The sequence below is a fragment of the Chinchilla lanigera genome, unplaced genomic scaffold (assembly GCF_000276665.1).
Source record: "Chinchilla lanigera isolate Chin_1 unplaced genomic scaffold, ChiLan1.0 scaffold00060, whole genome shotgun sequence".
Classification (NCBI taxonomy): domain Eukaryota; kingdom Metazoa; phylum Chordata; class Mammalia; order Rodentia; family Chinchillidae; genus Chinchilla; species Chinchilla lanigera.
Window position 1 is genome coordinate 7811365 of NW_004955461.1, and position 27018 is coordinate 7838382.

The 27018-nt window shown below is 52.1% G+C and overlaps 1 protein-coding gene across 2 annotated transcripts in view; it reads right to left on the minus strand.

Moving 5' to 3' along the window:
* Ndrg1 (N-myc downstream regulated 1) overlaps positions 1-25016 on the minus strand; it is a 49313-nt gene extending 24297 nt beyond the window's left edge. Inside the window, exons 1-3 of one of the 2 annotated variants that reach the window (XM_005398027.2) lie at positions 24859-25016; positions 14294-14374; positions 10888-10923 (exon numbers count right to left, since the gene is read on the minus strand). In XM_005398027.2, the coding sequence (XP_005398084.1) occupies positions 10888-10923; positions 14294-14356 (99 nt within the window). In that variant the 5' untranslated portion in view covers positions 14357-14374; positions 24859-25016. Of the gene's footprint in view, positions 1-2254; positions 2347-10887; positions 10924-14293; positions 14375-24858 lie in introns of those variants that run through there. The other variant, XM_013521347.1, reaches the window with a different exon arrangement.
* Positions 25017-27018: the final 2002 nt, after the last annotated feature.

Genomic DNA, 27018 nt, shown 5'->3' on the forward strand with positions numbered 1-27018 from the left:
GAAAAAGGAAGGAGGGAGGAAATGGAGAAGGGCCCCACCAGGAGGCAGGGGGAGGCCCAGAGAGGATGGCACCATCACTTCACAAAGCTACAGCACCAGAGTACCCCAGGGCCCCCTCTGCAAAAGCTCTGTCTCCTCTGTTCACAAAGCGAGGCCTTAGAGGTGTGAGTGGAAGTAAAGAATGAGCCACCTTCTCTCACACCACCTAACTCACAGCTCATCAGCCCTGCGATGGACAGCTGAGGATGCAGGGTGCTTGGAGTGCATGTCCTACTCCAAGAAGAGCCTCCAGTGTCCTTTGGGAATCTGTCCCTCACCCTCGGTCCTAGCAGGAGTGTGGGCGCTTGGCTCTCCCTCAGATTCCACAGGCTGAAACTAGTTCTTGTGTCTCACCTCCCAACTTCAGGGAGTGCAGGGAGGCCACTCAGAGCCCTCGTCACTCACTTCTGGCTACTGGGGGCAGAATGGACTTGACCTGGCAAGGTGGGGACCCAGGGTTGGATAGTGGCAGCCATATTGTCACTGTGAGGCAAGAGCCTGCCTAGAGAAAATCCAGCCAGCTCAGAAGACAGAAAAGAGAGAAAGGAGGTCTCAGGGATGGTATCTACCACCTGAGATTTTCAGTCAACTGGGCCAACCACTTCTCACCCCATATATACCATCTGGGTTAGACACCGTATCTCTCCTCCCTTCTGTCTCCTTCTCGGAGGGTGAGGTGGCTCCTCCCCGGGTTAAGAACAATTCCCCAGCCTGCATCCTCAAGCTGGCTCACACAGCCAGTCACTCCCACCCACACACTGGTACCAAAGCCCTGAAGGCTCTCCCAAAGTGTGGAGGTCACACTCACCTTTCTCCCATCCTAAAAGAAAGAAGTCCCTCATCTTGGTTGTAGCTACCTCAACTCAGGCCTAGACCCCCCTTTCCCTTGCAGGTGTCACCCAAACTGTCCAAAATGATGACAGTCAAGGACCTTTCCCAATCAATCACTTTCTCCTCGACCTTGGACCCTCCTTGTCTTGGGTTCCTGACCCTCAGAGTCACCCAGAAGCTCCTGCAGACCCCACTCACAGTCTCTCTAGAGTGTCTGAGGGCAGTGACTTTCCTCCAACATGTCATCCCTCCAGAGGGGACACAGAGGCTTTCCTGTTGCTGTAAATGCTGAGCCACTTCTTTCCAGGCCCTTCACCCTTCTAAGAGCCCAAAAACCCATGTGACTCACTCTGGTCCAGGGGCAGGAAGCTGCAGTCAGAGCCACACAGGCAAGTGACAGGAGTGGCACTCTCAGACAGCTACCCTCAGTGGTCCCATGTGTCTCCTCTCCTCACACAAGGCAGGGTCAAAAATGTCAACCCACACCTACATCTGCAGGGACCACTCCACTCTGGTTAGCTCTTGAGAGCAGATGAGGTGTGGGAGTGGGACAGGGAACACACCAGTGCCAGGAACCTACTCCCTGAATCCACCTCACATGAGAAGGGACAGGTGACCACCCAGCCAAAGGCCCCATGGGCTTGGGCCAGTCACTCCATCTGTAACTCGGGAGAAGCCTGGTGTTTGTCCACCTCCTGAAAATACTGGAGACCTATGGAACACATCAGGCAGCTGCACCAGGACCCGAGCCAATCATCTCTTATCAGTCAGAGTGACTAGCCACACCCATACTGTCCAGATATCACCTGTTACTACTTCCTACCTCTGACAGGCCAGTTTTATTTTATCCAACAAACATTTATTAGGCACCTACTAAATGCCAGGCTCTCTAATTTCCCAGAGAGATGTGTGGTTAAAAACTCACAAGCCAGTGGGCAGTGGTAGGAGTCCCCTCGGAGGGCAGGCTCTCTGAGAGGACTTACCCTAGTGGGGGCTGGCGGGAAGGGCCAAAGGAGGCTCTCAAATCCCATAAAGCCAGTGGCTCCCAAGTGAGAGCCTGATCCAAGAAGAGAAAAACACATCTGCGATTAGTATCCTATTTCACCAACAACCACATTTCCGCAAGCTGGGCAGAGGTAAGTGGGAGTCCTGGCCCTATTCTAGAAACCCCTGAAGCACGCAAGGCCAGGGCCATGCTGCACCTTCAGAGAACAGGAAGAGACCTATGAAGTATGTCCAGAACAATGGTGCTGACACACAGGCACAGTTTGGAGAAAACCCTCGCCCTCAGCACAGGGTCCTCTGAGACCCCAAAGCCAAGTCACCTGGAATACAGAGCTCACCAGTTTGCCATCTCCTGCCCTCCGGGACCAACATTTCTTACCCCATCACAACAAGCACTGGAAAAATCCACAACCGAATTCATCAATGACCAGGCCCAACCCCAGCCCCAGCCCCCATGGGGCCACTGGTCATCTGCTGGGCCCTGAAGCCACAATGCCCCATTGTGGGGTCACAATCTTTATTGTCTGACCCACATGGCTCCCTCTAAAAATAGGCCAAGCCAGGCAGTGTCTCCTCTGCCCCCACACTCAGGTTCAAGGGCATGCTCTACCAACTCCCCCTCTACCAGGCCTGCAGTCCTGGCCTCTGATGGAGAGAGCAGCTCTACCAGCCCCTGAGGAGCAGAATTACTGTGTGAATCTGCACAGGTCCAAGGCAGGAAGTAATGCTCAGCACATGAGACATAGGGTTTAACCTGGTGGCAGAGGCTGGATACCCAGCTTGCCTGTACCTATGTTTTGGTTTGTGTCTGGGTGTCCCCCCAAAGCCTCATGCGGTCATGGTGCAGGCTTTTAGAGTTTGATTGATTATGGGTGTGACAGCTCCACCCGCCCTGGGGTGGATAGTTTGCATATGTAAGGGAGAGAAAGAGGCTGCTTGAGGCCATTCCTCCCTTTTGGTGGTTGTTGCTTTTGCTGTGTTCTGCCGCCATGAGCTGTAGCCCTCTGCCATGTGCCACTCTGCCTTGTAACCTGCCAAGTATGGACTAAAACCTCCACAAACTATAAGCGAAATAAACCTTTCCTTCCTTAATTTTGGGCATCAGGTATTTTGTCCCAGCAATGAGAGAAAAGTAACCAAGACAACCTACAATGTCCCTGGGAGGTCCATGAATTGGATGAGTCTCATTTCTTTCTCTGGCTGCCTTACAAAATATAGTTTTTAATTTGAATGGCCCACCCCTCAGTCCAAGAGGAAAGGCCACCCAGGTGTCTGACTATTCTACTCAGAGCTACATACAGGGCCACAGACATGTGACCTCCCAGGACAGCATGCTCACCACGATGGCACTGAGCAACCCCAGCCTCATCCCAGGTGGCTCCTCCCTCTGACATCACCCAGCCTGAGTCACTCCCTGACAGCACGTAGGAGTCATCTTCATGGCCTGTACCTGGCCTTGCCCTGAAGTTCAGCCTGAGTAGGTCCCTGCCTTTGCTGTGCCCAGCCTTACTGGGGCAAAGACCCCAGTGTCAGGAAATGGAAGTGATGGCACACAGACACAGACTGTTCCTCATCACCAGGGGGTTGAGGTGAGGGAGAAGGTGTGCTAAGCATCTACCCAGCCAAGCAGGGTACCTGACACACAGCCACAGGATAGTGTAGAGGCCAAGAAACCCAGGTGACTTTCCCAGGTCACTGGTTCATGTGGTAGAACCAGGATTACAGTCCTGCTTTGTGGGGCCCTGTGCCCTTGTGCCAAGGTCTGTGGACCCCTAGGCCCTCTCTGAGCTCCAGACCCATCAGCCTGCACAGGAAAGAGGGGGCAAAGCAAACACACACACACACACACACACACACACACACACACACATCCCGCTAAGCCAGCTCCTGTGCTCGCTCTCTCCATTGGCCAAAGTCAGAAAGACTGTCTGAGACTGAATGGGAGAATTAACACACACAAACACATGCCATTGTGTTCTTTGGATTCCTAAGGAACAGTCTGTCCTTCTGTGCCTGTGGGGATGAATCACCCAGTGTCCTGGGAGAAAGGACCTGTCCCGTAGTCATGAAGTCAGGGCACCAGAAACCAAAATGTCAGTACCACCTGGTGCTCTGTGTGCCTCTTCCTGACAGAGGACAGCCCCCTGTGTCAGGGCTCATCAGGAGACCATCCTGCCCCAGCTTCTCCACCACCCAGAACCTTCTGCTCAGCCCCATCACAGCTCAGAAGCAGCCTGCAGAAGACCCTCGCAGGGACCTCATCCAGCAAGGGAGATGCAAAAGACAAACACCCGAAGAAAAGCCCACTCTCATTCTTCTCTACCCTCATCTGCAAGAGTTTAGAAGCTTCACTCTCCAGGTGAGAGTGATGGCCGTGATGGTGTGGCAGGAAGGGTATCAGCCAGCCCGTTTGAAGCCCTGCCCTAAGCATCCAAAATGTGTCCTCTCACTGACTGCAAAATGACCCCTTTGGGTAACGCCCATCCGCACCATACAGACAAGGAAACTGAGGCTGAGAGGGGTTAAATAACTCGCCCAAGTTCACACAAGTGGAAAGTTAGAGCACAGTGTGAAGCAATCTTAGATTTGGACAGTTTAAGTTCACAGCCCATTGTACACTGTATGCCAGGCATAACAGGAAGGGACTTAGGGAACCTTGTTATTCAAGGTACACTGTGCTTCCCTAAAGGCAGACGCAGGAGGTCAGGTCCCCACACTTATGCAGCTGCTGATCAATGTATCTCCCCAGCAGCTCCCAGCACTGCTAACCACGCAGCAGAGAGGGTCACATCGACACACAGAACAGAGACAAGTGCCTGCTCCTCCCATCCCGCTGAGATGTGCCTTGGCCCCAAACTGCACGCAGGGGATGGGAGTGTCAGAAGCAGAAAAGACTCAGGCCTTTCCTGCCACACACCACACACACAGCATGTTCCTGCTCTCTCCTTTTGATAACACGCAGCAGCCACAATTAGAACTGTCTGCTTCGCAACTGCTTCCTCAACCAGACTGCCAGTGCCCAGAGAGAAAGGATGGCTGCTATAGACAGGGTCTGGTCATGAGGGAAGCCTTAGGGATTGATACAGCTTCCACTGTGTATAGCCAGCAAGCAGTCAACTTGGCTTCTGCCAGGAGAGTCTACACTGTTTGTAACCTGGCAGATGGAGAAATGGTATCTACCATTACATACAACTGAAAGATTTCATCTCTGTGGCTGCCCACCCTGGCTTGGGGGCTTTATGAACTAGAGCAGATGGTTGGCCTCCCAAACAGCTATTCTTTTCTTTCTTTAACAACAAATTTCCAAGTTTTTCCCAAAGCAGCAGTGCAGCTGGTAAAACTCTCTTCCTGCCATCTCTCTTGTATAGAAGCTGGTCAGGAGAATGGGTCTTAGCCTATGAGAGGTGAGCAGACTTTGCTAGGCTTTCATGGAGAGGACTTTGTTTTGTATGTTTTGTTTTGTGTTGTTTTTAAGGATCAACCTTGCAATTTTGATTTTTTTTTCCTCTAGCCCTTCTGCCTGCTTCCTACCTGAAACACAGATGAGATGCTCAGGGATTCAGTAGTCGTCTTCTAGTCATAAAGACAGAAATTATACATTTAGGATGGCGTAGCAGGAAGTTGGAAGGGATCTGAGGCTGTGTAACATTCACTGCCTGCTGGACTTAGGCCTTTCAGGTAGCAAAAATGAGTGAATGCTTCCAATGGTTTGCATTTAGATCTCTTCCCAAAGCCACAAGAGCTCAGAGGTGGGGCTTTGGGGAGGCCATTAGATCACAGGGCTGCTGTACTCATTGGTGGATTAGTCTGCTGATCAGTTTATAGTTAAATGTGATGCTGGGAGGTGAAGCTTGGTTGGAGGAGGTGGGTTCCTGGGGGCGTGGCCTGAAAGGTCTATCTCCTCCCTCTCTTGATCTCTCTCTGCTTCCCGCTGCCATGCCAAGAGCTGTTTCTCCCCTGCCAGGTCCCTCTGCCATGCTACCCTGTCTTGGAGCCAGTTGACTATGCACTAAAACCTCTACAAACTGGGGAACAAAATAAATCTTTCTTCTTCATTTGCAGGTGTCGGGTATTTTATCTCAGGGACAAGGAAAGTAACTAAGACAATTTCTTCACCTAGGGCACTATTTGTGGTTGAGTGATACTCATCCTAGTGATGTATGTGCCATGTGTTCTCGGCTAAATTATCAGCCTTCTCTGGGATTCTCTATCTTAAACTATAAACTGTCAATTGAGGCCAGTAACAAGCCAGCCTGCTCTCCAGAGCTGTTCCCAACACTAAACATCTCATGGACCTGAAAATGTTCCCTTCCATAGCAGTTGTCACAGGCAACTGTTCCAGAGGTGATTGCTGTGTCCAGCAGCCCTCAGTTCATGGTTGGATAACTGGCTGTAGAAGGGGGTTTTGAGGGGCTGGGGATTTAGCTCAGCGGCACAGCACCTGGCAAGCACCTGGCAAGCATGAGTGGCAAGCACGAGGTCATGAGTTCGATTCCCGGTACCGGAAAAAACAAACAAACAAACAAAAAAGGTGGTACTGGAGACCAGCACCTGTGCCCCTCCATAATCTCTCCTTCTCATAGGCCCTGGGAAGGCGCTGTCCACACAGGGGCCTAAGAGGAGGATGCTAACTCAGGTGCAAAGTCTGAGGTGCCTTGGGCCACCCTTCCCCCACGCCAGCCAGCATTGGGGTCTGGGCACACCACGCCCAGAGTAGGAGGTCACACCACAGAATGATAGGCCCAGAAGGCTGCTGTAGCCAGTGAGAGCCAGCACTAAGTCAAGGTGACCGGAGGCAAGAGAGGGTACACAGGAGAGCAGAGGTGCAAGACAGGGCCCAGAACCTGCCTCACCAACCTCGCCCTCCTTCCTGGCTCATCTCCTGTGTTCACATCAGGGAGCAAATAACACATGGAAGATGACCAGGGAGGGCTGGAGGGCAGATGGGGGGCGCAATCCCACTAACAGCCACTCACTCACAGAGCAAATGCCCTAAAGCCAAGTCTGGTCCTTGCAGTTGTGCTAGGACAGCCATGTGACAGATGGCCTCTGGGGCTACTGCACAGATGCCCAAGGGCACCCACCTGGGGATGTTAAGATTCAAGGCTGGCTTCCGGAACTACACCCTCATCAACCTAAAGCTGCAGTATGCAGTGTAGGGACAGAGCAAAAAGAAGTCACAATCAGGAAATGGGCTGCTATGGGACAAGAGGATGTCAGCCTAGGCTCACTCTGTGCAACTGGGACCTGCACTGGGGACCATGATTCTTCTCAGAAAAGTAATTAGGAGGAAAGTCTTTCTTGGTGTGGGAAAAAGAGAAAGAGAAAGTGAACCAACAGCCCACAAGGAGCAGGGGAGGAAGGCAGAGGGAGGCCTGCATGCTGATCCAAGGCGGAGTGGGTTTAACCTCTGAGACACCCACCAGGACAGTGACACCTTCCTCATTTACAGATTAGAACATTAAATCCTGGGAAGGTTGGCAAATGACAGGGCTGGATCTGGATCCACTTCTATCTACTGCACTTTTTTGGGGCACAGAGAGATGAGGTCTACACTGGGTGTTTTGGAGCCTGGCCTGGACACACCCACTCTGACCCCACCCTGGCACTAGTGGTGAGGCATCCTGCGTCTGGCAGGCATTCCTAGGAAACCCACTAGAAGGGCAGATGAGGCAGCCACATTACACCCCACAGCCTCTGTGTTGATCCAGATGAGCACCCTGCCATCTGTCACCTAATTTGCTCTGAATCCCAGCAGCTTTGCCAGGAAGTGGAGTGGGGAGAGGGCGAGGATGGGTAAGGGTGGGCTGAAGATCCCCAAGCTTTTGCCTGCATTCTTCTCACCTCAGTCAGGCCGCAGGAAAATAAGAAGCAATTGTGTGCAAAGAAAGGAATTAGTGAAGGGTCACCACCATCTCCATTTTCCCTTGAGCTGAGAGATTTCTAAGAGACAGGAAAAAAGTCAGCCTGCTGAGAGGGATCATGCTCCCCTGGACCCAGGAGCCAGACTCCAGGAGGCCATATACCCACCACCCCTTCCCCTCCCCCCTTCCCCTTCCCCTCCCCCTCCCCTAGGAGGTCCTGTGGGTAACAGCAGCCTGTTGCCCAGAGCGCCCTGGTGAGCACACAAACAGATTTCCATGGAAACCAAATCAAATCAAACCAGCTGAATAACTAAAGATCTAGGAATTAGAAACAGCAAAGCCAACAGGAAAGGCAATTTGGGGCACAGAGAGCTACCCAGGCATTATGGGTATGACCTAGGCATTATGGGTAATGGACACAACTCTATCGTCTTCTCTCCAAAGCTTCCTATACGGACTTCGGCTCTGGACATGGGAATAGAGGCAGCGTTTGCCATCCATCTCATCACTGTGTGACTCTGGGTAAATGCCTTATGCCCTCCCTGGGCTGTGGGTCTCCAAGAGCACAAAAAGAAGGTCACAGATGCTTCCCTTATGAGGTGGGTACAAAGATCAAGTGATAAGACACGCAAAAGCACTCAGCAGTTTCTGGTACAGGGTTTATACTCAAGAGAATGCAGCCATCGTGAATTCATGATTGTCACATTTGCAGTGTCAGTCTGACCTAAATTTAGAACTATCTCAACAGCACTTTTTGCAAGTTCCTACATATCTTGAAACTGGTCTCTTATCTGCAAACAGAGGTAACACCTGGTGCTCTGGTCGGGGAAGGCCTGAGACAAGATAGCATCCAGTAGCTTTTCAAAGCCTCCTCATCTGAAGGTCCAGCAGAAGGGATATGGCTGGACCATCTCAAAGCGTCTACCACTTCTGACAGTCTTGGACTCTAGAGTTCTAGCCAAAGAAAATAAGCTGGAACCCAAGATGCTCCTACCCTTCCAACCATTCAATTTGCAAACACAACTTCTGGGCCCCTAACACCAGAACCTTCTCAGCCAGCCCAGATGAAACTCTTTCCTGCAGCTACTGCACTTTAGACCAGTAGCTGCCCAACCCTATATCCTGAGGACCCCAGAACCTCTCCAGGAAGGGGGCCCAAAGGATGCTGGGATCAGCGGAAGGAACCTCATATGGATATCACTGAACTAGCAGTAGGACCACAGCTCCTGTCTTCTGCTTTATGAGCTGTGGCAGTCCGAGCGGTTTGCAAAGGATCAGGAGTGACACAAAAGTGAGAATTGCAGGAAAAGACACTCTATGCTTTCTAGGTTTTCCAGAATCAATAACCAAGATTTTAAATATCCACAATGACTACATGATCCAACAACTCCACTCCTACTTATAGACCCGCCAAAAATTGACATGAGTCACAAATAGCTCTTGTACATTCATGTTCAAAGCAGTATTAGTCACAGCACACAAAAGGTGGAAGCCACCCAGGAATCCATGAAGGAATGAATAGCCAAGCAAAACATGATGTACTCATGCAAGGGAATATGGCTCAGCCTTAAAAAGGAAGGAGCCCCCTGACGCGTTCGGCAATGCAGATGGGCCTTGAGGACATGAAGCTCAGTGAAATGAGCCAGAGACAAAGGGACAGCTGTGACACTCACAGGAGACAGTTAGAGCTGTCAAACCCACCAGCAAAAAGCAGACTAGTGTATCCCAGGGGCTGGGAAAGGGAAGTGCAGAGTTTTTTAATGGGTGCAGAGTCACAGTTTTACACAATGAAAAGTCCTGGAAATGAACACTGCTGTCAGTTGCATAACAGTGCAAATACACTTAATTCCACTGAGTGGTACACGTATGTGAAGATGGCACATTTCATGTTATGTGTATTTTATCACAAAAAAATGGGGGCAGCCCACAACAGGTAGTGGGTAGGATGTGCTGCGGTTGGCCCATCAATGATAGAGAGGTCACACCTCTGCTGTTCTCGCTACACTACTCTTAAACAAGTCTGGGCCATTCATCCTCTTTCCACATGATGAAACAGGCTAGAGGGGGACAAAGCAATGTGCTCAGGCCCAGTCACCAAGAAAGGGCACTGGGGCTTATAGCCATCTCTTTCTGCTTCTGGGATTTGGCTTTGATCCTGAAGAAGATGGACAGTCACTGCATAGAGAGAAAGATCTACCCATGGAACTGGTCACTGCCTCCCCAGTGGCTCCAGGGAGCCCTCAAGGTCACACCATGCTGATCTCCAACACAAGAAGGCCCACACAGCCCATGGCAGGGACTCGGGGCTTCCACGGCCTTGTGTCATCCAATGCTTCTATCTGCCTGCAATTTTCTTTTCCTTCCAAAGATAGTGCAAGACCTTGCCTGTGGATGGCTGAGGGAGCAGGCAACGGGGCAGGAGCCTCAGGAGGGAGCAGAGTGGTCTGGGGAGTGGTGGAACAGAAGAAAGGAAGCACAGCGGAGAGTGGCCCAAAGCCAGGGACATCTGTGTAGGAGCAGGCAGAGGTTCAGGCTGATGCATCTCAGCTGCCTGTGGCTGCCTGTGCGCACTTTGCTCCTCTTCCAGGGATACATGATCTCCCAAAGTGTCAGGCTTTTTTGTATCCCCCTTCTCCACTCTGTCTCAGGCTCAGAACAGCATGGGGCCACTCAGGCATGAGGATGCTGAGTCCAGTCCAGCACCTATGTACCCTGGGCTGCTGTCCTGAGAGCCTGTTCTTGACTTTCCTGCCAACTCTGAGCAGGATGGTTGTGCTTCCTTCAGTTCCAGGACAGCAAACCCCAGGGAGGGATCATTTCACTTTCCTAGCCAGAGTCTCCCTGTCACAGGGTCTCCAGCCTGCCTGATGTCCCATCGTTTCCCCATATGCGCCCCACCAGGCTGTGGGCTCTGCAGGCCAGGGGCTGTGCATCGGCCCTCCTCTCCTAGGATGTGACACTACTGCTTCTCTGGCTGGAACTCACACCACTTCCTGCCAGGAGACAGGCTCAGTGTGGGACCTGACTGAGCCCACTTCTTCCCCTTCCCTGGCACCCACATTTGAAGAGTGATCTACTTCAAACCAACAGAAGGAAAGAAAGAGAGGAGTGGGACAGAGCAGGGAAGGAGCCCATGTCTTCTACTTGCCTGGACATCAAACTCGTGCAGGAGGCCAGTGATGGTCTGTGGAGAAAACGAGACACAGGACAGATAGTCAGGTTTCTTAGAGAAATACTGCTGGAACACAGGGGCTCTCCGCACCAGGTCTCTATCTACCCTCCTGGGGGACCGCTCTTATTCAAGCAAAGAAAGGCTTTCCTTTTCATCTCAAATGAAAGCAGTCCAGCAGAAAAAAAGACATGTTAGCTGGATTCCTTTTTGATAATAGCCTTGGTGGAAAAGGTCTGACGGTCTAAGCCGACCTCAAGCCTGAGTGATGCAGGAGTGGGAAAGGCTATTAACTGGTCTCCCAGTCCCTTCCACATGCTACACTTTCAAAACTCAAACCTGACCATGTCATCATCCACCAGTTCTTTCAATGGCTGGCATCATCTGGATTCCGGATGAAAACCCAATCTTTCATGAGTGGAAGATGGGAATGGAAGTCTCCAAGCATTTCCCTTAATCTAAACATTGTAAATTTCAAGCCAAATTCCATCTTCCACCAGACCTTTCAGTGGCAGAAAAGGTTCAGAAAGACAGGGAAAATGTCCTAGTCCTCAGTGGAGCTGTGGAAGTATGACTCGGAGGAGGACTGGAGCCCCGCTTGGCCAAACTTTTCAAGAAATGTTGCTGAATATTACGATAAAGACTGGGAAAATTTTTATGTATGTAATGTCTATTATAGTTTGTGATAGTATTTCTTTCTAGTTCTCAGTGATTTAAATGTGACCAAGCCTTCTGTACTTTGTCATAAAAAGTGGGTTTTCCAGGTGACTATTTTGGTGAATGTCAAAATAAGAATTTATGGTGTATTACTGTTGATTCACTTTGAATTAAAATATATATATATATGTATATATATATATACATATATCAGCAAAAAAAAAAAGAAATATTGCTGATATTCTCCTGACCCAGAGATGGGAATGAAAACACCCCCTACAATCCAAGGCCCACCCAACCCAGCACCAGCTCCAGGAAGGACAGTCTAGGTTGAAGACAGACACCTGGAAGAACTTCTCCATGGCAAATCTTTGTTGAGTATATCTACAGAACTGTAAAGCTCTTATTTCCTCCCAAACCTTGGAGGAAAAGGTAAATCCACAATGAGAGGTGGACGAGGGTACAACCTAGAGTTGACAAGCTCTGTAAGGTCTGATTCAGAAATAAAATATACAGTAGGATGTGTGAAAAATATAATGTTTTAAAATTCATGTACCCTTGTGCCCAGCTGTGCCAGCCCTGAGAGCATCTCCTCCAGATGCACCTGCACAGGTACATGGTGACAGACATTTTTGGTGGAGTGAGGGGCAAACATTCTACATCATGACCTGCAGAGGCACAAGGTTAAGGAGACCCCCCATCCCCATACTGTGCACTAGCCAAAAAATTGGTGGAATACTATGTAGCTGGAAATGGAAACCCAAATTCACGCACTGCTCTTGGAAAGATCTCAAAGACACATTGTTAAGTGGACAAAGCAGGGTGCACAATGCTTTTTCCATATGGTTTATAAAAGGGGGTGTGAGGAATACGCTGATATGTAGTTGTACCTCCTATGGGTCTTTTGTCAGCTTAATTTTTAAGGCTGTTGTAGACCTAGAATAAGGATTTAGGAGTAGATTTGGAGCATACACAGTACAGTATGTAGTTGGTAGATGACAGTTCACTACCTGCTTTTGTAAATAAAGTTTTATTGGGACACTGAAAGTCTATCCACTTACAGAATGTTTATGGCTGCTCGCACACTGTAATGGCAAAGCTGAGTACGGTCATCCCCTCAGTGTCTGAAGGGAATTGGTTCCAGCAAACCACTTCTACCCCGTGGGTACAAAATCCACAGCTGTTCAAATCCCTTAAACAGAAGGAAGCAGTATTTTCACATAACCTATACATATCCTCCTACATACTGTACATCATCTCTCGATGACTTGTATACCTAAGACAGAATAAAATTGCGCCAGTGGTTCTTAGACTGTATTGCTTAGGGAACAGTGACAACAGCAATTTCTGTATATGTACCGATACAGTATGTTTTAAAATGGCTTGGACCCATGCTGGTTGGATCTTCAACTGTAGAAACAGTGGACACAGAGGGCTGAGTAGTGGCCACAGGGCCTAGGAGGGTCCCATTCAGCCCCCACAGAAGGGGTGCATAGACCCTAGGGTGCAGAATGATCATGAGCTTTCTGTTGTTTCCCCAGGCATGACTTCTTATCCTAGCTGTGTCAACCTCCAGCATGAACTTGGGCAATTGTGTTCCTATCTGAGGTCAGTGTCTTTATCTGCAAAGCAGGGAAATTTACAGAAATGAAATGACCAATCTATTCACCAAAGGGAGCTGGCATGGGTTTGATTCCATGCCTCACATTTTGCAGATATATGACTGAGGATAAAATGAACTCCTTGAAATTCCATCCCCTCTTCGTTTAACGAGGACAACCACAGAAGCTAGTTCAGCCACCAGCCACTATGCTTAGCCAAGAGGCATGCACCCAGGAAGTGGTCAATGCATGCTAATGATTATTCTAAAAAGCACTAGCTTGGCCTTAGACTGACTTCATTTTTAATCCTAAGCTTCCACAATTTTAAAAAGAGTTATTGACACAGGCAGTTATGAGTCTCGGAGGAGCATAGCACACTAGTGTCAGCTGTGCAGATAGAAAGCCTTGTCTACCATCAGCTCAATCAGCCAGCTGGGCTATAGCACAGGGCTCTTGCTCCCAGTAGCAGGACCGCTGATCATAGAAAAGTTTCCACCAAGAAGAGCTGAGGAAACACCACAGTCACTAATGAGTTTGCTCATCTCCTCTACGAGAGGCGGCTCTGACTGCTCTGTGTAAATCACTGCCCTCCCTCCTCATGAGCCTCCTACAGGACGTCTTGCACCTCTACTTACAGAGGAGGACAAAAGCATGAACAGAGGCACTCGCCATGGACATAGCTACAAAGCACTGTAGCCAGAACTTGACCCAGGCAGTCCAGTCCCGTAGTAGGTAGCTTTACCCACTAAGCTATGAGGTAGGTAGACCCCATGGGCACTGGACTCCACGTTGCATGTTCTAAAACCACAGGATATCAGACATGCTTAGAGAAGCCTGGCCTGATACCCTTATTACCAAGGAAGGCAACGAGACACAGGTGAGCCCACAGCACTGTAGCATTTCCTAGCCATGTTGGGTTTTAAACCCATGCCTCTTACCCCTGTGCACTCAAGGAAGCAGTGAGATATGTGTGTGCATGGTTTGGGCATGCTTTGTACACATGCATATGTGTGGTGTGCATGTTCGAAGGTATACAATGCTATGTACACACACGTGTGTGTCCACATGTGCATGCTGTGTGCATACCTGTGCATGCGATGGGAGGAGCCAGGAGCATCTCTACTCACCTCCCCTTTCTCCACCAGAGGCTTCACCTCAGCAAGATCCACGTCCTGAAGCTCTCGCGACATGTCCCTGCTGTCACCTGCCTGCAAGGAGAAAAATGCCAAGAGGTCAGCACTTCCTGCTAAGAGATGTTTCCTGGCAGAAGTACATCCTAGGCCAGGACATAAAAAGATAGGTAAAAAGACCAGGCCTTCACTGGGCCCACAGCTCTTCCCTCGGGCACATACATTGCAACACAAGCCAGTGCCCTGTCCCCACAGCTTCGTCCTAGTCTTCCTCCTGGGGCTGGCAGTAAATTTTCTGGAACAGGAAACTAGTCTCACAGATACAACTTCCCTTCCAACAAAGCAGATGGATGGAACGAAAAAACAGGCCCAACATAAGTCCAGGCCCACCCACCATCCCCAGAATGCTTCTCACTACATTTCAGAAGCAGGCCCACATTCCTGATCCCAAAATCAGGCAGCCTCACACTGGCAATGAAAGGGAACAAAAGGTCACTGCCTTGGTGCCCAGCATGTGCAGGCATGGTAAGCCTCACCTTGTACACACACACACACACACACACCTGCCTCTCTGCAAGACCCCAGGCTGCCTGCTGAGAGGGACAAGGCACAGGGAACAGCAAAAGAAACCTTAAGCCAAAGGTCTGACAGGTGCTGAGCACTGGGTAGAAGTAAGGGTAAGCCAAAGCAGGGCTGGGGCAGGCAGGGGCAGGCAGGAGAGTCCCTTCCTCCTCCTGGGCTGCAACTCAGCAGGTGTTGTGGGGCTAGGAGATGGAGCTGCAAGGAGACCATACAGAGGTGGGGATGCGTGTGGAACAGGCCTCCTGTTCTCCTGGGTGGTGAAACCTCAGAAGGGCTGGGTAACCTACTGAGCACACCTTCCCAAAGTTTAATCTTGGAGCTAGAGGGATGAACATTCATTTTCATGGATCAATAGTCAAGTACGAAAAGTTAAACACTCACCAATACCAGGGGTGAGGCTCAAGGATCCCAGGAGAAGGGTAATTGTTACAGGCAGCACAGAAAGAACCTGAGAGAAGGGTGAACCACAGAGGGGGATCCCAGACTTCTGTCCAGTTCACAGATTCCAGCCTCTAGAGTGGACCAATTCCCCGCAAAACAGCTGGCCATGACCCTCACAAAGCTGCTTCCAGAGCAAAGCCCAGAGTCCTGCTGCCCAAGGCCCTTTGGATACCATGGCAGGGAGAAAGTAAGAATCTCTGAAACTGCAGCCCAGACTCGGCTCCCTGAGCCCAGAGCCCCACTCCTCTCCCACCCAGCGCCACACCCTGTGCAACACGCGCCATGCTGTGGGAGGGTCCCTCTCGCCCCTGGATGCTCTGGCCTGGGGCCTCCTCATGATTTTCCCCCCCGTAGATAACCACCCCACAAGAATGCCTTTATGCAGCCTTTGCAGTCTACGCTCCCGAACATTCTGAAAACAAAGTCGGTTTTATGTCTGTGAGCATTCCTGGGCTGCTGCCCACTCGGAGACAGGAGGCATGAAAAGCCAGGGTCTATGGCCCTGCCTATTCAGCATGTTCGTGGTCCCGAGACCCTGGCTGTGGGACACTGCACCCACACAGCCTAGCGAGCCTTCCAGAAGCCAACGGCCTGGCAGCACCCTGTTCACCCACAGAGTGAAAGGGCTCCACGGTTCACAGGGGCCTCCAAACATGCAGCTGGGATTTCCCACGATCCCAACGGTGGGTCAAGTTGGACTTCCTCAGCCCCACTGGTGAGCTCCAGAGTGCAGGCAGCTCACCCGCCTGTTCCCAACTTTTCCTCTTTTTGTCAGCACCCCCCGAGGGCAGAGTCCAGTACAGCTTCCTCCCTAATTAGACAATAATGCATTTATTTAAATTTCCTCTTAAAATTATGAACCACAAGAGCACAATACCTTGAAACCCCTCCAATGTATAAGGACCCCGTACATGCTGTAGTCCAACCCAGTCTGCTCAGTTCTCCTTGGCTTCTAGGAACTACAGTCACACGTGAATGGGGTGTCAGCTTCCTCCCGCTCCCTCCTCAGAACAGGAGACCAGTCCAGCCTCTGGTTCCCTAAATGCTCCTGGTGAAACCCCTTGCCTCACACCACTTTTCCTTCCTGTTGCTGGCTCACGCTTAGTGTTGTGCCCTTCCCTCAGCGTCCTACAATGTTCAGGAGCACACCTACCCCCTCAAGCACCCCCAAGTTATGCGCATGGAAAATGCCTGCAGACAATGGCAGAAATCCCCTGGGTACGAAATCCACCCTGGTTGGGAAGGGAGGTTCTTAGAGGCTCCTGGGATGAAACAGGTATCCAGAAACGGTTCATCAGTCACCACCTTGCTTATCTACTTCACGCACACTCACACTCACTCTCACTCTCACACACATGCACACCCTCACTCTCACCCACAGTCGCACAGCCCTCCACCCTATCACCATCTCCTCACAGAGGACTGGGCTGCCCCATGGTCTGAGGACCGTCTGAGGATATGGCCAGCTGCAGGAGCTGTCCAGTGGCACCAAGCTACGGCTGCACTCACTTCCTCAGCACATGGCTTCCCCTCGGGGATTTAGTCCCTACCCAGAGAGTGGACAGTGCATTTAAAGACTCAGATCCAACAGAGGACACCGCTTTGCAGGACTTGATCTTGTGCCCTGATCTGGGGCCCAGTCCTTCCACCAGGGTCAACACCCAGGTAACCGGAGGCCTGTTTGGCTCAGCAGGAAGAACAGGCCACGCCTCTTCCAGGTGTCAGCCCTGTGCTGACCCTAGGCCCTGCCCCTCCAACACCTCCTAGGGAGGCCTAGTCACAGAACATCAGGACCAGAACTGGCCAAGATGACAAGGCAGGACCACACACAGCCCCAGGGTGGCAGGAACTGTGACTTGTGTCCCCAAGGCTCCTTGATGCACAAGAAATAGTGAGGGGCCACCCCCACAGGGAATTAGGTTGGACCAGGTCTTCCCCTGCTGAAACCCAGTCCAAAACCAGGCCTCCAGGGCACAGCACCAGCTCCTGGCTGCTGGCTCACTTCTTCCTCTCCCATCCGCCTGCTCAAAGAATTCATCGAACCTATGCAGAAGACAGGAAAGGAAACCTGGAGCCAGGAGAAGACTCACAGGCAGACTTGAGCATCCCCACATACCAGCCTTGTGATCCTGAACAAGTTACCTGACCCTTCTACCTCTATTTACTCACCTGCAAAATGGGCAACATAACTTCTGCTCACACCAAGCAGCACCAGGACTCACATTAAGTAATTGCACATTCAATCTGGCAAAGAGCTGCTTAATTCATCAGTGTACTTTCCTCCCCTGGTTGCCTTGGAGACCCTGGGGCTTCTGGGAGGACAGCCTGTGTTTTACACAGTTAGTCCCAGAGGGACCCACAAAAAGATATCCAGCAAATGCCACACAGACCCACAGCCTACAGATCCAATATGCCACTGAGTGTCCTTTTCACCACCCACACTGGCTGATGAGGAACTGAGACCCAAGATGGATGGGCACATACCACTCAAGGTCACTAGACCCCAGAGACAGTCAGTGATTAGCAAAGGCCAAGCTGAGAACAAGATCTGGTGGAAGAAGGGAAGAATGTGACCCTGGGAGGCTGGGTTGGCAGTGAGAAGAAGCATCTCAGGCAACAAGAGGCCACCTGAGACCTGTGAACCAGTCGCTGGGGCTGAGGGGACACCTAGCCTGTGCAAGGATTTAGGAGCACAGGCTCAGGAGTTCAGGGTGTGGGAACTCTGACACCTCCCTCTTCCTGCCTCATGGCACCAAGCAAGCCGTTCCCTTTCCCGCACACCTGGCTTCAGTTCCCCCATCTGGAAAGCATGAACAGCGTCTGTCCAATGGACGGCACGAGTGCATAACAAGCTGAGGGCAGGAGCGGGCTGTGCGGAGGCCAGAGAGCTTGGTTCTGCACCCTCTCCATCTCCAGGCATCTGACTTCTCTCAAGCCTGGGAGCCTCCACGCAGCTCTGTCGCTCCTCTATCTTAAGCCACCTCATGGGACCCATCTGTCCACCTTCTTGAGCAAACTCTGCTGGGGCCCCCTGGAACTCCTAAGGCACAAGACTGCAGGTATCCAGCAGACACACCCATGAGCTGCTTTGGGAGTTCTGCACCCAACACCCCAGGAAGAGTAGCCCCAGCAGGCAGCCCGATGCCCTGTGTAGAGCCATAACAGCAACCCAGGAACCACCTCTCCAGCTCCACTATACTCTCTGTTCTGCTGTCTGGAACCCTCAAGACAACCCTAGGAGGAAGGCACCAGCTGCTCACCATTTAACAGACAGGAAACGGAGGCACAGAGAGGTTAAGATATACGGCTGAATCAGAAAGTAACAAGCTGATCCAGGCTACAGAAACCATAAAGGGGAAAGGTGGCAGTAACGTACACACTCAGATCTCCCCTCCTTCCTTCATCCACATACAATGTTCTAAGGATGGCCCCTGTGACATGGGGCTGTGGGAACACATCAGTCAGCAGTGACAGTCACAGATTTCTCCTCTATCCTGCACAGTCACCATGGAGCTGCTATACATAGTTAGTACCAGCTTTGGGCAAAATCCATTGTCTTACATGTTTCTATTTTCCCTGTACCATCCCCAGAAGGATTTCTGTTTTTGGGTCTCTTTTCTGATTTGGAGAAGGTCACATTCCAGAAGTGTTCACTCACTGAACTGTGCCATCTGCTTCCCTGACGTGTCCCTGGGAGAATGTGGCTGTGACCATGCCCACTTTATAGACAGGCAACCAGAGGCTCCATATCACATGTCCATGGGATTTTCCAAGGGCCACACGTCCAGAGGCCACCAAGGGAAGGGTGTCAAATGACTCCTTTGTCGTGGGCACAGGTGGCAAGTGTGGGGCTTCGGGGTGGCAGGTGACAACCTCACAGAGTCCTCGATGACGCAGAGCAAGGATAGCAGGAAGGAGTGCCTGTGGGGCAAGTTCAGCACTGATTGTCATTGTGTGCACTGGCCCAGATTTTTCCCCAGCCATCCACAGCATGCCTGGTTCCAAAGGCACATCAAAGCCAGTGTTCTTTCCAGCACACTGGGCTCTTTACAGAACAGATCTTTAAAGGGGGAAAAATCAATGTGTACTGCTGCTGTTCCACATAGCAGCTTCCCCAGCAGAGCAGCCCCCAGCAAAGCCAGAGCATGGTCCCACTTCCACGCTCACCCCAAGCAAAACTGCCTTTGGATATGCCCCATGCCCTGTCTTGCTGTGGGAAAGAGGTTCTCTGTCAGTTCTCTGCCAAAGGGACTCTGAAGTCCAGCTGCAAAGCAGTTCACTGCTCTCTTGGTATTTCCCGGACCTTCTGAAAGTCAAGGCACTGGGAAGGGTGAGGAAGTTGGCAGCTTGGTTCTTTGTGTTTCTTCTTATGTAGTCAACCTAACAAATCACACAGGAGAACTGACGGAACTTTTAAGAAAGTACCCTAGTTTAGGGGTAGCGGAGCCATGAAGAGGGTTTTCAAAGTCTCAGCATGATGAAAATTAAGGGGAAAGTGGTGCAAATGTCATGTCAAAATGGTGCAAAAATCAGAAGAATGCTGGAGCACATATCTTAATCTTTCTTCCAGACTAGAAATTTCTCAAGTACTCCAGAGCTCTGCAGGGCCCTGGATACTGCATGGGCATTACTGAACTGTGCAATACAGAGAAAGCAGAAAAGGAACTCCTAGGCTGAGGTGGCCTCCACTGCACTCACAGATTGCCAAAGGTGCCTCGCCTCCCTGGGTGCCTGCAGGAGACGACAGGGAACTTTTGTGTGTTCAACCTAGCACAGAACTGTGAGGACCGAGGAATAGCTGAAACACAATAGCAGGAAGAGGGAGGTGTGGGGACGCAGCCATGGCCCAGCCTCTTCTCAACAACACACAGGATCTTCCTGGAGGTTTGCAGTGGCATCTTGGCAGTGGAGTTTTGGCAGGATAATTCATTGGCAAGACGACCATCTAAAGGGCCAAACACAGTGACTGAAAGTCCGAAGGAGGACACCGATCATGCTGGAAGGTTGTTCTGTGAATCTGCACAACAGGCAGAGGAGCTGCCCTGAATGGTCTGAGATAATTTGTTGAAATCACACAAACAGAGCTAGTGTTAGCTTAAGACATGGAAATGGATTCCTCATACAGAGCTCTTTGTCCCAGAGATCGGACACTGGCCACAACAGTGAGATTCTTTCCCAAAATGGCCTTGCCACTCCCACCCTCTGGAATGGGCCTCCCATCTGCCTTACACAAGGTGGCCCATGTTATTTCCCTCATATGGGGAGATTTCCTTTGATCCACATGAATCAAATGCCAGGATCTTAGATCTCAAGAGAGCATGGAAAAGCAGAGAGACAAGGACAGCCCAGTGTGACCCCAGCAGGACACATGGGACTACAGAGGGAACCCAACCCAGCCACCAGCAGGAGCGGAAGCCAGGGAGGGCCTTTTGGACAAAGTCAGAAGGGCAGGGTTTTCCAGCTGGGAGATGTGTACAACTGTCTACCTCTGAGGAATCCTAGTCACCCTCCCAAAGCTAAGGACGGTGGAGACAGGGATGAGGACAAGGTGGGGAGGCCGGCATACCCACACCACCTCCGCTGCAAGCAGAGCTCCTGTGCGCTTAAAATACACACTTGTATAAAAGCTCTAAGATAAAAGATGAGCTTGGCCCCTGACTGTGCCCTCTACCTCGCTTTCTACCCCTCAGGGGGACGAACGCTTTGCTAGACCGAAAAGGCCGGGCGGCAGCAGCCAGCCAGGCAGGTCTTCAATAAATGTCAGATGAGAAAGGCAGACTCTGGGTCAAAAAAGGATGTGTGTGGACCCCATTTTGTAATCAGCTCCTGCTCCACGGAGCCAGGTTAGACTCCCCAACCTTCTTCTCGGGGACTGCTTTCTCCTTCAGTTGGTGCCAACCATGGAGAACTCGGTTGTACACCAACATCCACCAGTGCCCCGCCCCTTGTGCTGTGCCCTTCCTGTTGGGACCCAGAGTCCCCACTGCCCGCACACACCCATCTCCACCAGGCTTTGCCTGCACACAGTAGGAGGCCAAACTCCACAGCAAAGACCGCAGGCCAGCCCAGCCCAGCTTGCCCAGCTGGAGAGAAAGAGCAAGTGAGAAGAGCAGGTGCTGCCAGGAAGGAAGACAAGTTCCTTCCCCAAGGCGCTGGGCGGCCTTAGAGGGCACTACTGGAGTTGCAAATGCCTTACTTTGATCTGGACCCACTTGCTCCATTTTGAACAAACAGGTCTCCTGCCTGGGCCTCTGTTTTCTAATCTGAGAATGAGAAGAGTGGCTTCTGCTTCAATTAGCTAAGCTGATACACTGAACCACAAAGCATGCTAGGCAGATGAAAGCTACCTAGTGAACATCTATTAATTACCAGTGCAAAGGATACAGGTACAGCACACACGGCCTCTCCCTCCCTTCTCTGCCCGGCACTCCCAAACACAGCAAACCTTTCACAGTCCTGGGGGTTTAGGATAAAGAGTCCCCGACACTGATTGCCAAGGAGGTGGCTGGAAAATGTCTTTTGTGCCAACAGCTTCAGGTGCTCCCCACACGCTGGGCACTATTTTCAGTTTACATGGATTAGCTCAGTTGATACCCGCACACCCTGAGGAAACTGTCTGTTATTCTCATTTTACACAACAGGAAACTGAGGCCCAGAGCTCCTCACCGACTCTCTGCACTTTTGATTCCTGCCTGACCTTCTTTCTCATGCACCTCAACCTGCTGTCATACAGGAACACAAAGGCTTTGAAGTCTGACACTTCAGGATCAACATCTGGCTGGCTGGCCTGCTTTTAGTCACATGACCATAGGCAAGTCCTGAAACTCTGCTGGCTCGGTTTCTTCACCCACTCACTGGGGCTGAGTTCTTGCAAGCACTAAAGGGGACAAAGACAGACAGCAGCTGTTCTGCAGACAGAGGTGGTCTTCCCCTCCTGTCCTTCCTTCTTGGCTCTGCTCACTGCTCGGCCATAGCTGCAGAGTCATCATGCTGGCTTTCTCACAGAGCCACAGGGCCTTTGAATTGCACCTGGGGTGGATACCCTGCAGCTGGGTCCCACGGAAGAGCTCCAGCTTTAGGCCATCAGAAAACACAATGACATCTTTGTGGCTCAGGTCACCTCAGGCCACTGGATCTTCTAGTGCACCTGAGGGGTGCTAGGTCTGCTTAAATCTGCCAACCACCCTGGAGCGGGCAGCTCAATCCAGTAAAGAAACTCAACAGGCACCGTGACCCTTGTCCCTTTCTCACCAACATGCTTTTGCTAATCTAAATACATGATTTACACGTTAAAAGGAAAAAAAAGAGACACCCACACTCTGCTTCTGCCTCAAAGTATCCTTACCAGAAACTTAGCAAAGATGCCAGTCTACATTTGCCCCTCCAAGGCAGATTAGCAGGGATCACATTCACTCCCCACCAGGAAATTCCTGGCAAGGAGCCTGGAGCGTGTGTGCTGGCTCTCAGTTGGCCTGGCACATGTCTCCACATCTCCAGGTCTTAGTTCCTGTATGTAAAATGGGAGGAGGTTCGACCAGGAGCTGTGTGAGTTTTGTATTCCATTCCAAATGATCCACCCGATGGTTAGCAATCTTGGAGCTTCGTGTCACTCTGCAGAACCCCTTCAGGAAAGGAGACCTTTACATATATGATCCAGGGGCCAAGTCTGGCACCTACAACCACTACCAACTAAACCTCCTTGGGACTTTACCTAGTAGATCACAGGGGCCAGAGGCAGAGACAAGGAGCTGTTCAAGCCATCCTGTGCATGTACGAGCTCCTCCTCCATGCGAGGTCCTGGGGCAGATGCCAGGCTCCGGGCTGAGGCAGGCAAAATTCTCGTCCTCACCCTGATTTAGCCTACCCTCCATTAGAGAGGCCCCACAAAGCTAAGAAGGTACAGGGCAAGGTCACACCCCAGTGTGGCCACTTCTACAAAAGCACATGCTTTAGGAACGTCTCCACTCCTTCCTTTCCTGCACCTGCTGCCATCCCTGCCAGGGACTGGCTGAGCCACCTCACAGTCAGTGGTCTGTGTGATCCCTGCTATTGCCCCAACAAGTGGCCAACCCTTGAAAGCACGCAGATGTGAGGTCCCCTTCTGGGGACTCTGCTTCTTTCAATTCACATCTGTAAACTCAGTCCACTCCAGAATGTCCCTGCAGGAGGAGACTGGTGGATTTTTGCCTTGAAACCCGCCTTCACGGCAAGGACCGGGCTGGGATAGAGGTGTCAGGTTCACTGGGGCAATGAGGAGGAGAAGCATGGCTGATGGGCACTGCCAGGTTGTCTAAGGCCTCCCCAGGGCTCACTGGCTGACCTCCGAATAAAGGAACCAAACCAGTTGAAGTGCTCAGGGCATCTGGGAGGAAAGGCCCCCTTACCTACACAGCCTCTGATAGGTACCTCCCAGTTCAAGCCAGAGAGGTGGTGCTCGGCCGCAGTGCAGGCTGCCAGCCAGCCTGTGACAGATGGGGGAGTAGGGGAGGTGGCTGGGATAAGGGAGCCATTGCTAAACTCCAGCTTCAGCTATTAATCTGACAGAGGCGGCGACAGTGTGCTTCCCCTGGCCTCTGCATTCCACACACCCTGCCGGAATCTCCTCCCCAGGCTGAATCAGAGACCTCAGTGGGTCCCCTGGGATGGCTTAGCCTTTCCAGCTGTTTGCCTGCTGCTCCGACAGCGGGAGGCTGGTCTGGGAGATGAGAGACCGGAAGCAAAGCAAAGGAGAGTGGACAGGCAGAGGCGAAAATGACACCACCCCTAGCGCCAGAGAGCGCGGGGCCCACCAGATGCCTCCTCCCCAGGCCACTTCTTCCCTCTTCCGTGTGGTCGTCGCCACAGCGCCAGCTTCAGGGCACCTCGGGACGCACCCTACCCTTGTGGCCGCGACACTCTCTCCTGCGCATGCCACGCGTGACACACCCCGGATCCTCCCCCAGCACGCGCGCGCACATGCACACACGTATGCACACACACACACACACACACACCCTGCCCCACTCCTAGGCCGGATGGGCACCGCCCCGGTCCAGTCTGGAAACCAAGCACACCCATGCCCACTTCGTCCTTCTTCCCAGCGTTGCTGTCTCCTACCCACCCCCATCTACACAGGCGGCGCAATGTTCCTGTCCCCAGGCGCTCGTACACACCCTCACCCCAGCCACACACGTACGCACACCCCCGGTCCCTCCTCGCCCACAGGCAGCGGTGCCACCTGTGACTCCTCGAGAAGCACACCTGAAAGCGCCATCCAGGGTTCCTGGGCAGGCTTACGTCCCTCCGCATCCTCGGAGCCCCACTTCCCAGCTAGTAGGAAAGTGAAGGGAGACCTGCTTTCGAACCCCCGCCCCAGCAGTGCCGGCTCCCCAAAGTCCCCTCTCCACGCCGAGCCGAGCCACGGGCTCACCGCGCACTGGCAGTTGAGGGGCGCTCACTCCCGGGGCCAGCGGGGCCACGAAGGGTGTGCCAGGCGCTCGAGCAGCACCCTGCGGGAGACCCCTTTCTGCTGCTCCTCGGCCTGCGTCGGGAGAGCTTACCGAAAGCACTGGGAGAATGGAAAGGAGCCGGTGGCTAGAGAGGCCGGCAGCGCCTGCGGGATCCACGAAGAGCAGAGACGATGGGCGTGCGCTCCGAAGCCAGAGCTGGCAGCCAGGCGACGTTTGTTTATGACCCCGCGGAGGGCCACTTTATAAGCGCCGCGGCCCCGCCTCCAGCCTCGCCCCTCCCCGACCCTCGGCGCCCGGCGCGCAGCGGGGACACACCCCTTCCCCGCTCCCTCCTCCTCGGCGCGCCGTGCAGCCCCAGCCGCCGCCTGTTGCGCAAGCCTCTGTAGGGGCGCGGCGGGGAGGCGCCTCTCAGCGGGGCTGGGGTTCAGCTCTGCTGTCCCCTCCAGTGTCCTGGGGGCGGAGGCCAGCTCTGGCTCAGTGGGCGCGTGTGCATGTGCGCGTGTGCCCGTGCGCGCTCCTGGTGCTTGTGGAGTTCCTTGTGTCTCTGCGCGGCAGCGTGGCCCCCATCTCTGCCTGGGAGTTTCTCCTTTTTAGCGCCAGGCCCACATATCCCTCTGGGCGATTCCCCCACTTCCTTCCGGCCTCAGCATCTGGGCACCCCAGCCGGATTCAGCTGCCTCTAGCCAGGGAGTTCACTCCAGGCGCTTCCATGTGCTACAGGTCCCCGCTGAAATCCTTGCTCCACTGGAACTCTGCCTCTTGCCCTCCCTCATCCCGAGGTGCTTCACGGCCCTTCTCTGTGTCTTCCTGGTTCTGAGTGCATGGACAGTCTAAAGTGGTGCCTTTTCTCTTTGACCAGCACCCTCCTGCCCCCGCCCCCCGTTTTCCAGAATTTGGAAGGCGCGCCCCTTCCAAACTCAGTCTTACCCTGCTGGCGCTGTTTTTTGTGGAGATGTCATCTACCTCCACGTTCTCATAGGACCAGAGAAAGCCGCCATGCTCAACACTAACTGCATCTGAGAATCTCCTGGAAGCTTAAAAAAGGTGGAGGCCAGGGTTCCACCCTAGACCAGGTCCATCGGCTCTCCAGGAGTGCAGACTGGACTTTGGGGTTTGTGAACTGTGTCCCAGGTTGGCTCTGTTCTGAAGCCGCATAAAGAATCACCTTTACCATCTTCTGGCAGGGCTGATTCACAGCCCACTGCATCATTGTCCCAAAGCCACCTTTCTGGTCTGCAGTTCGCCACTAAACCCAGGGATAGCTCAGATGCCCTCGCTGTTCCACTGACTTGTGACCTTCTTTCCTACAGCAACCCAAGGTGTCCTCAAAGGAGGGATCCAGCAGTTTTCTCTGCATCTTGTTTGATTCCATAAGGCCCTGACCCTTCTGTTATTCGTTGGATATTTACTGACCAACTGCTATGGGCTGAGCTGAGTCTGTGTTCAGCAACTGGGAAAGGATTGATAAGGCCGAGTCCTTTCCTCCCGGAGCATAGCAGAGTAGAGCCCTGTGAGTCAGGTTCACCAATCATGCAACAAGGTTTAACTGATTGATTCCACAGTTGTCTTGAGCATCTACTACGTATGGGCAGCATTTTCACCTTGGAGACAGAAAAATGAATAATTGATATCCTTGGGAGCCATCCGTTTATCTAAAGACCTCCCAGATCTAGTAGTCTGTTACCCCACTTACGTACATCCACTTTTCTATAATCTCTCATTTTGACCTTCAGGAAACATTGAGCATCTATAGTTTGCTACTTAATGTACAGAGCGTTCAGTTCAAAAGTATGGAGGAGGGTACTCACTCCTTCAGTTACAAATAGAGCTCCTAGCTTGCGGGCTGGAGAAACGCATATTGCCAGGAGAAGCCAGCTCTTGCTCCTTTGAGGAAGTCTTCCTTGGAGCAGGGCACGCAGACCAGCCCTGCCGCTGGAGATGCTGAGGGTGTCCCCTGTTAGAGGCTGGGTTTACCCAGAAAGGTCAACCTTTTAGATGACCTTCAGCCTTGAATAGGTCAGGAGCCAGGGTAAGGAGAGTGCAGAGAGTAGAGCTGAGAGAGGAGGGAAGACCTGGAACAGTGGCATCTACAAGCAGAGTCCAAATGATGTTGGAAAAGTCCTGAGGATAATGTGGCTGGATCCCACATTCCCCTTCTCAGGAGGACATATAACAAGGTTCCTGTTCCTCCTGCAATTTTCCCTTCCGCTGAGCCCTGGATGAAGCAGTTGTCTTATGTCTGCCTAAGGA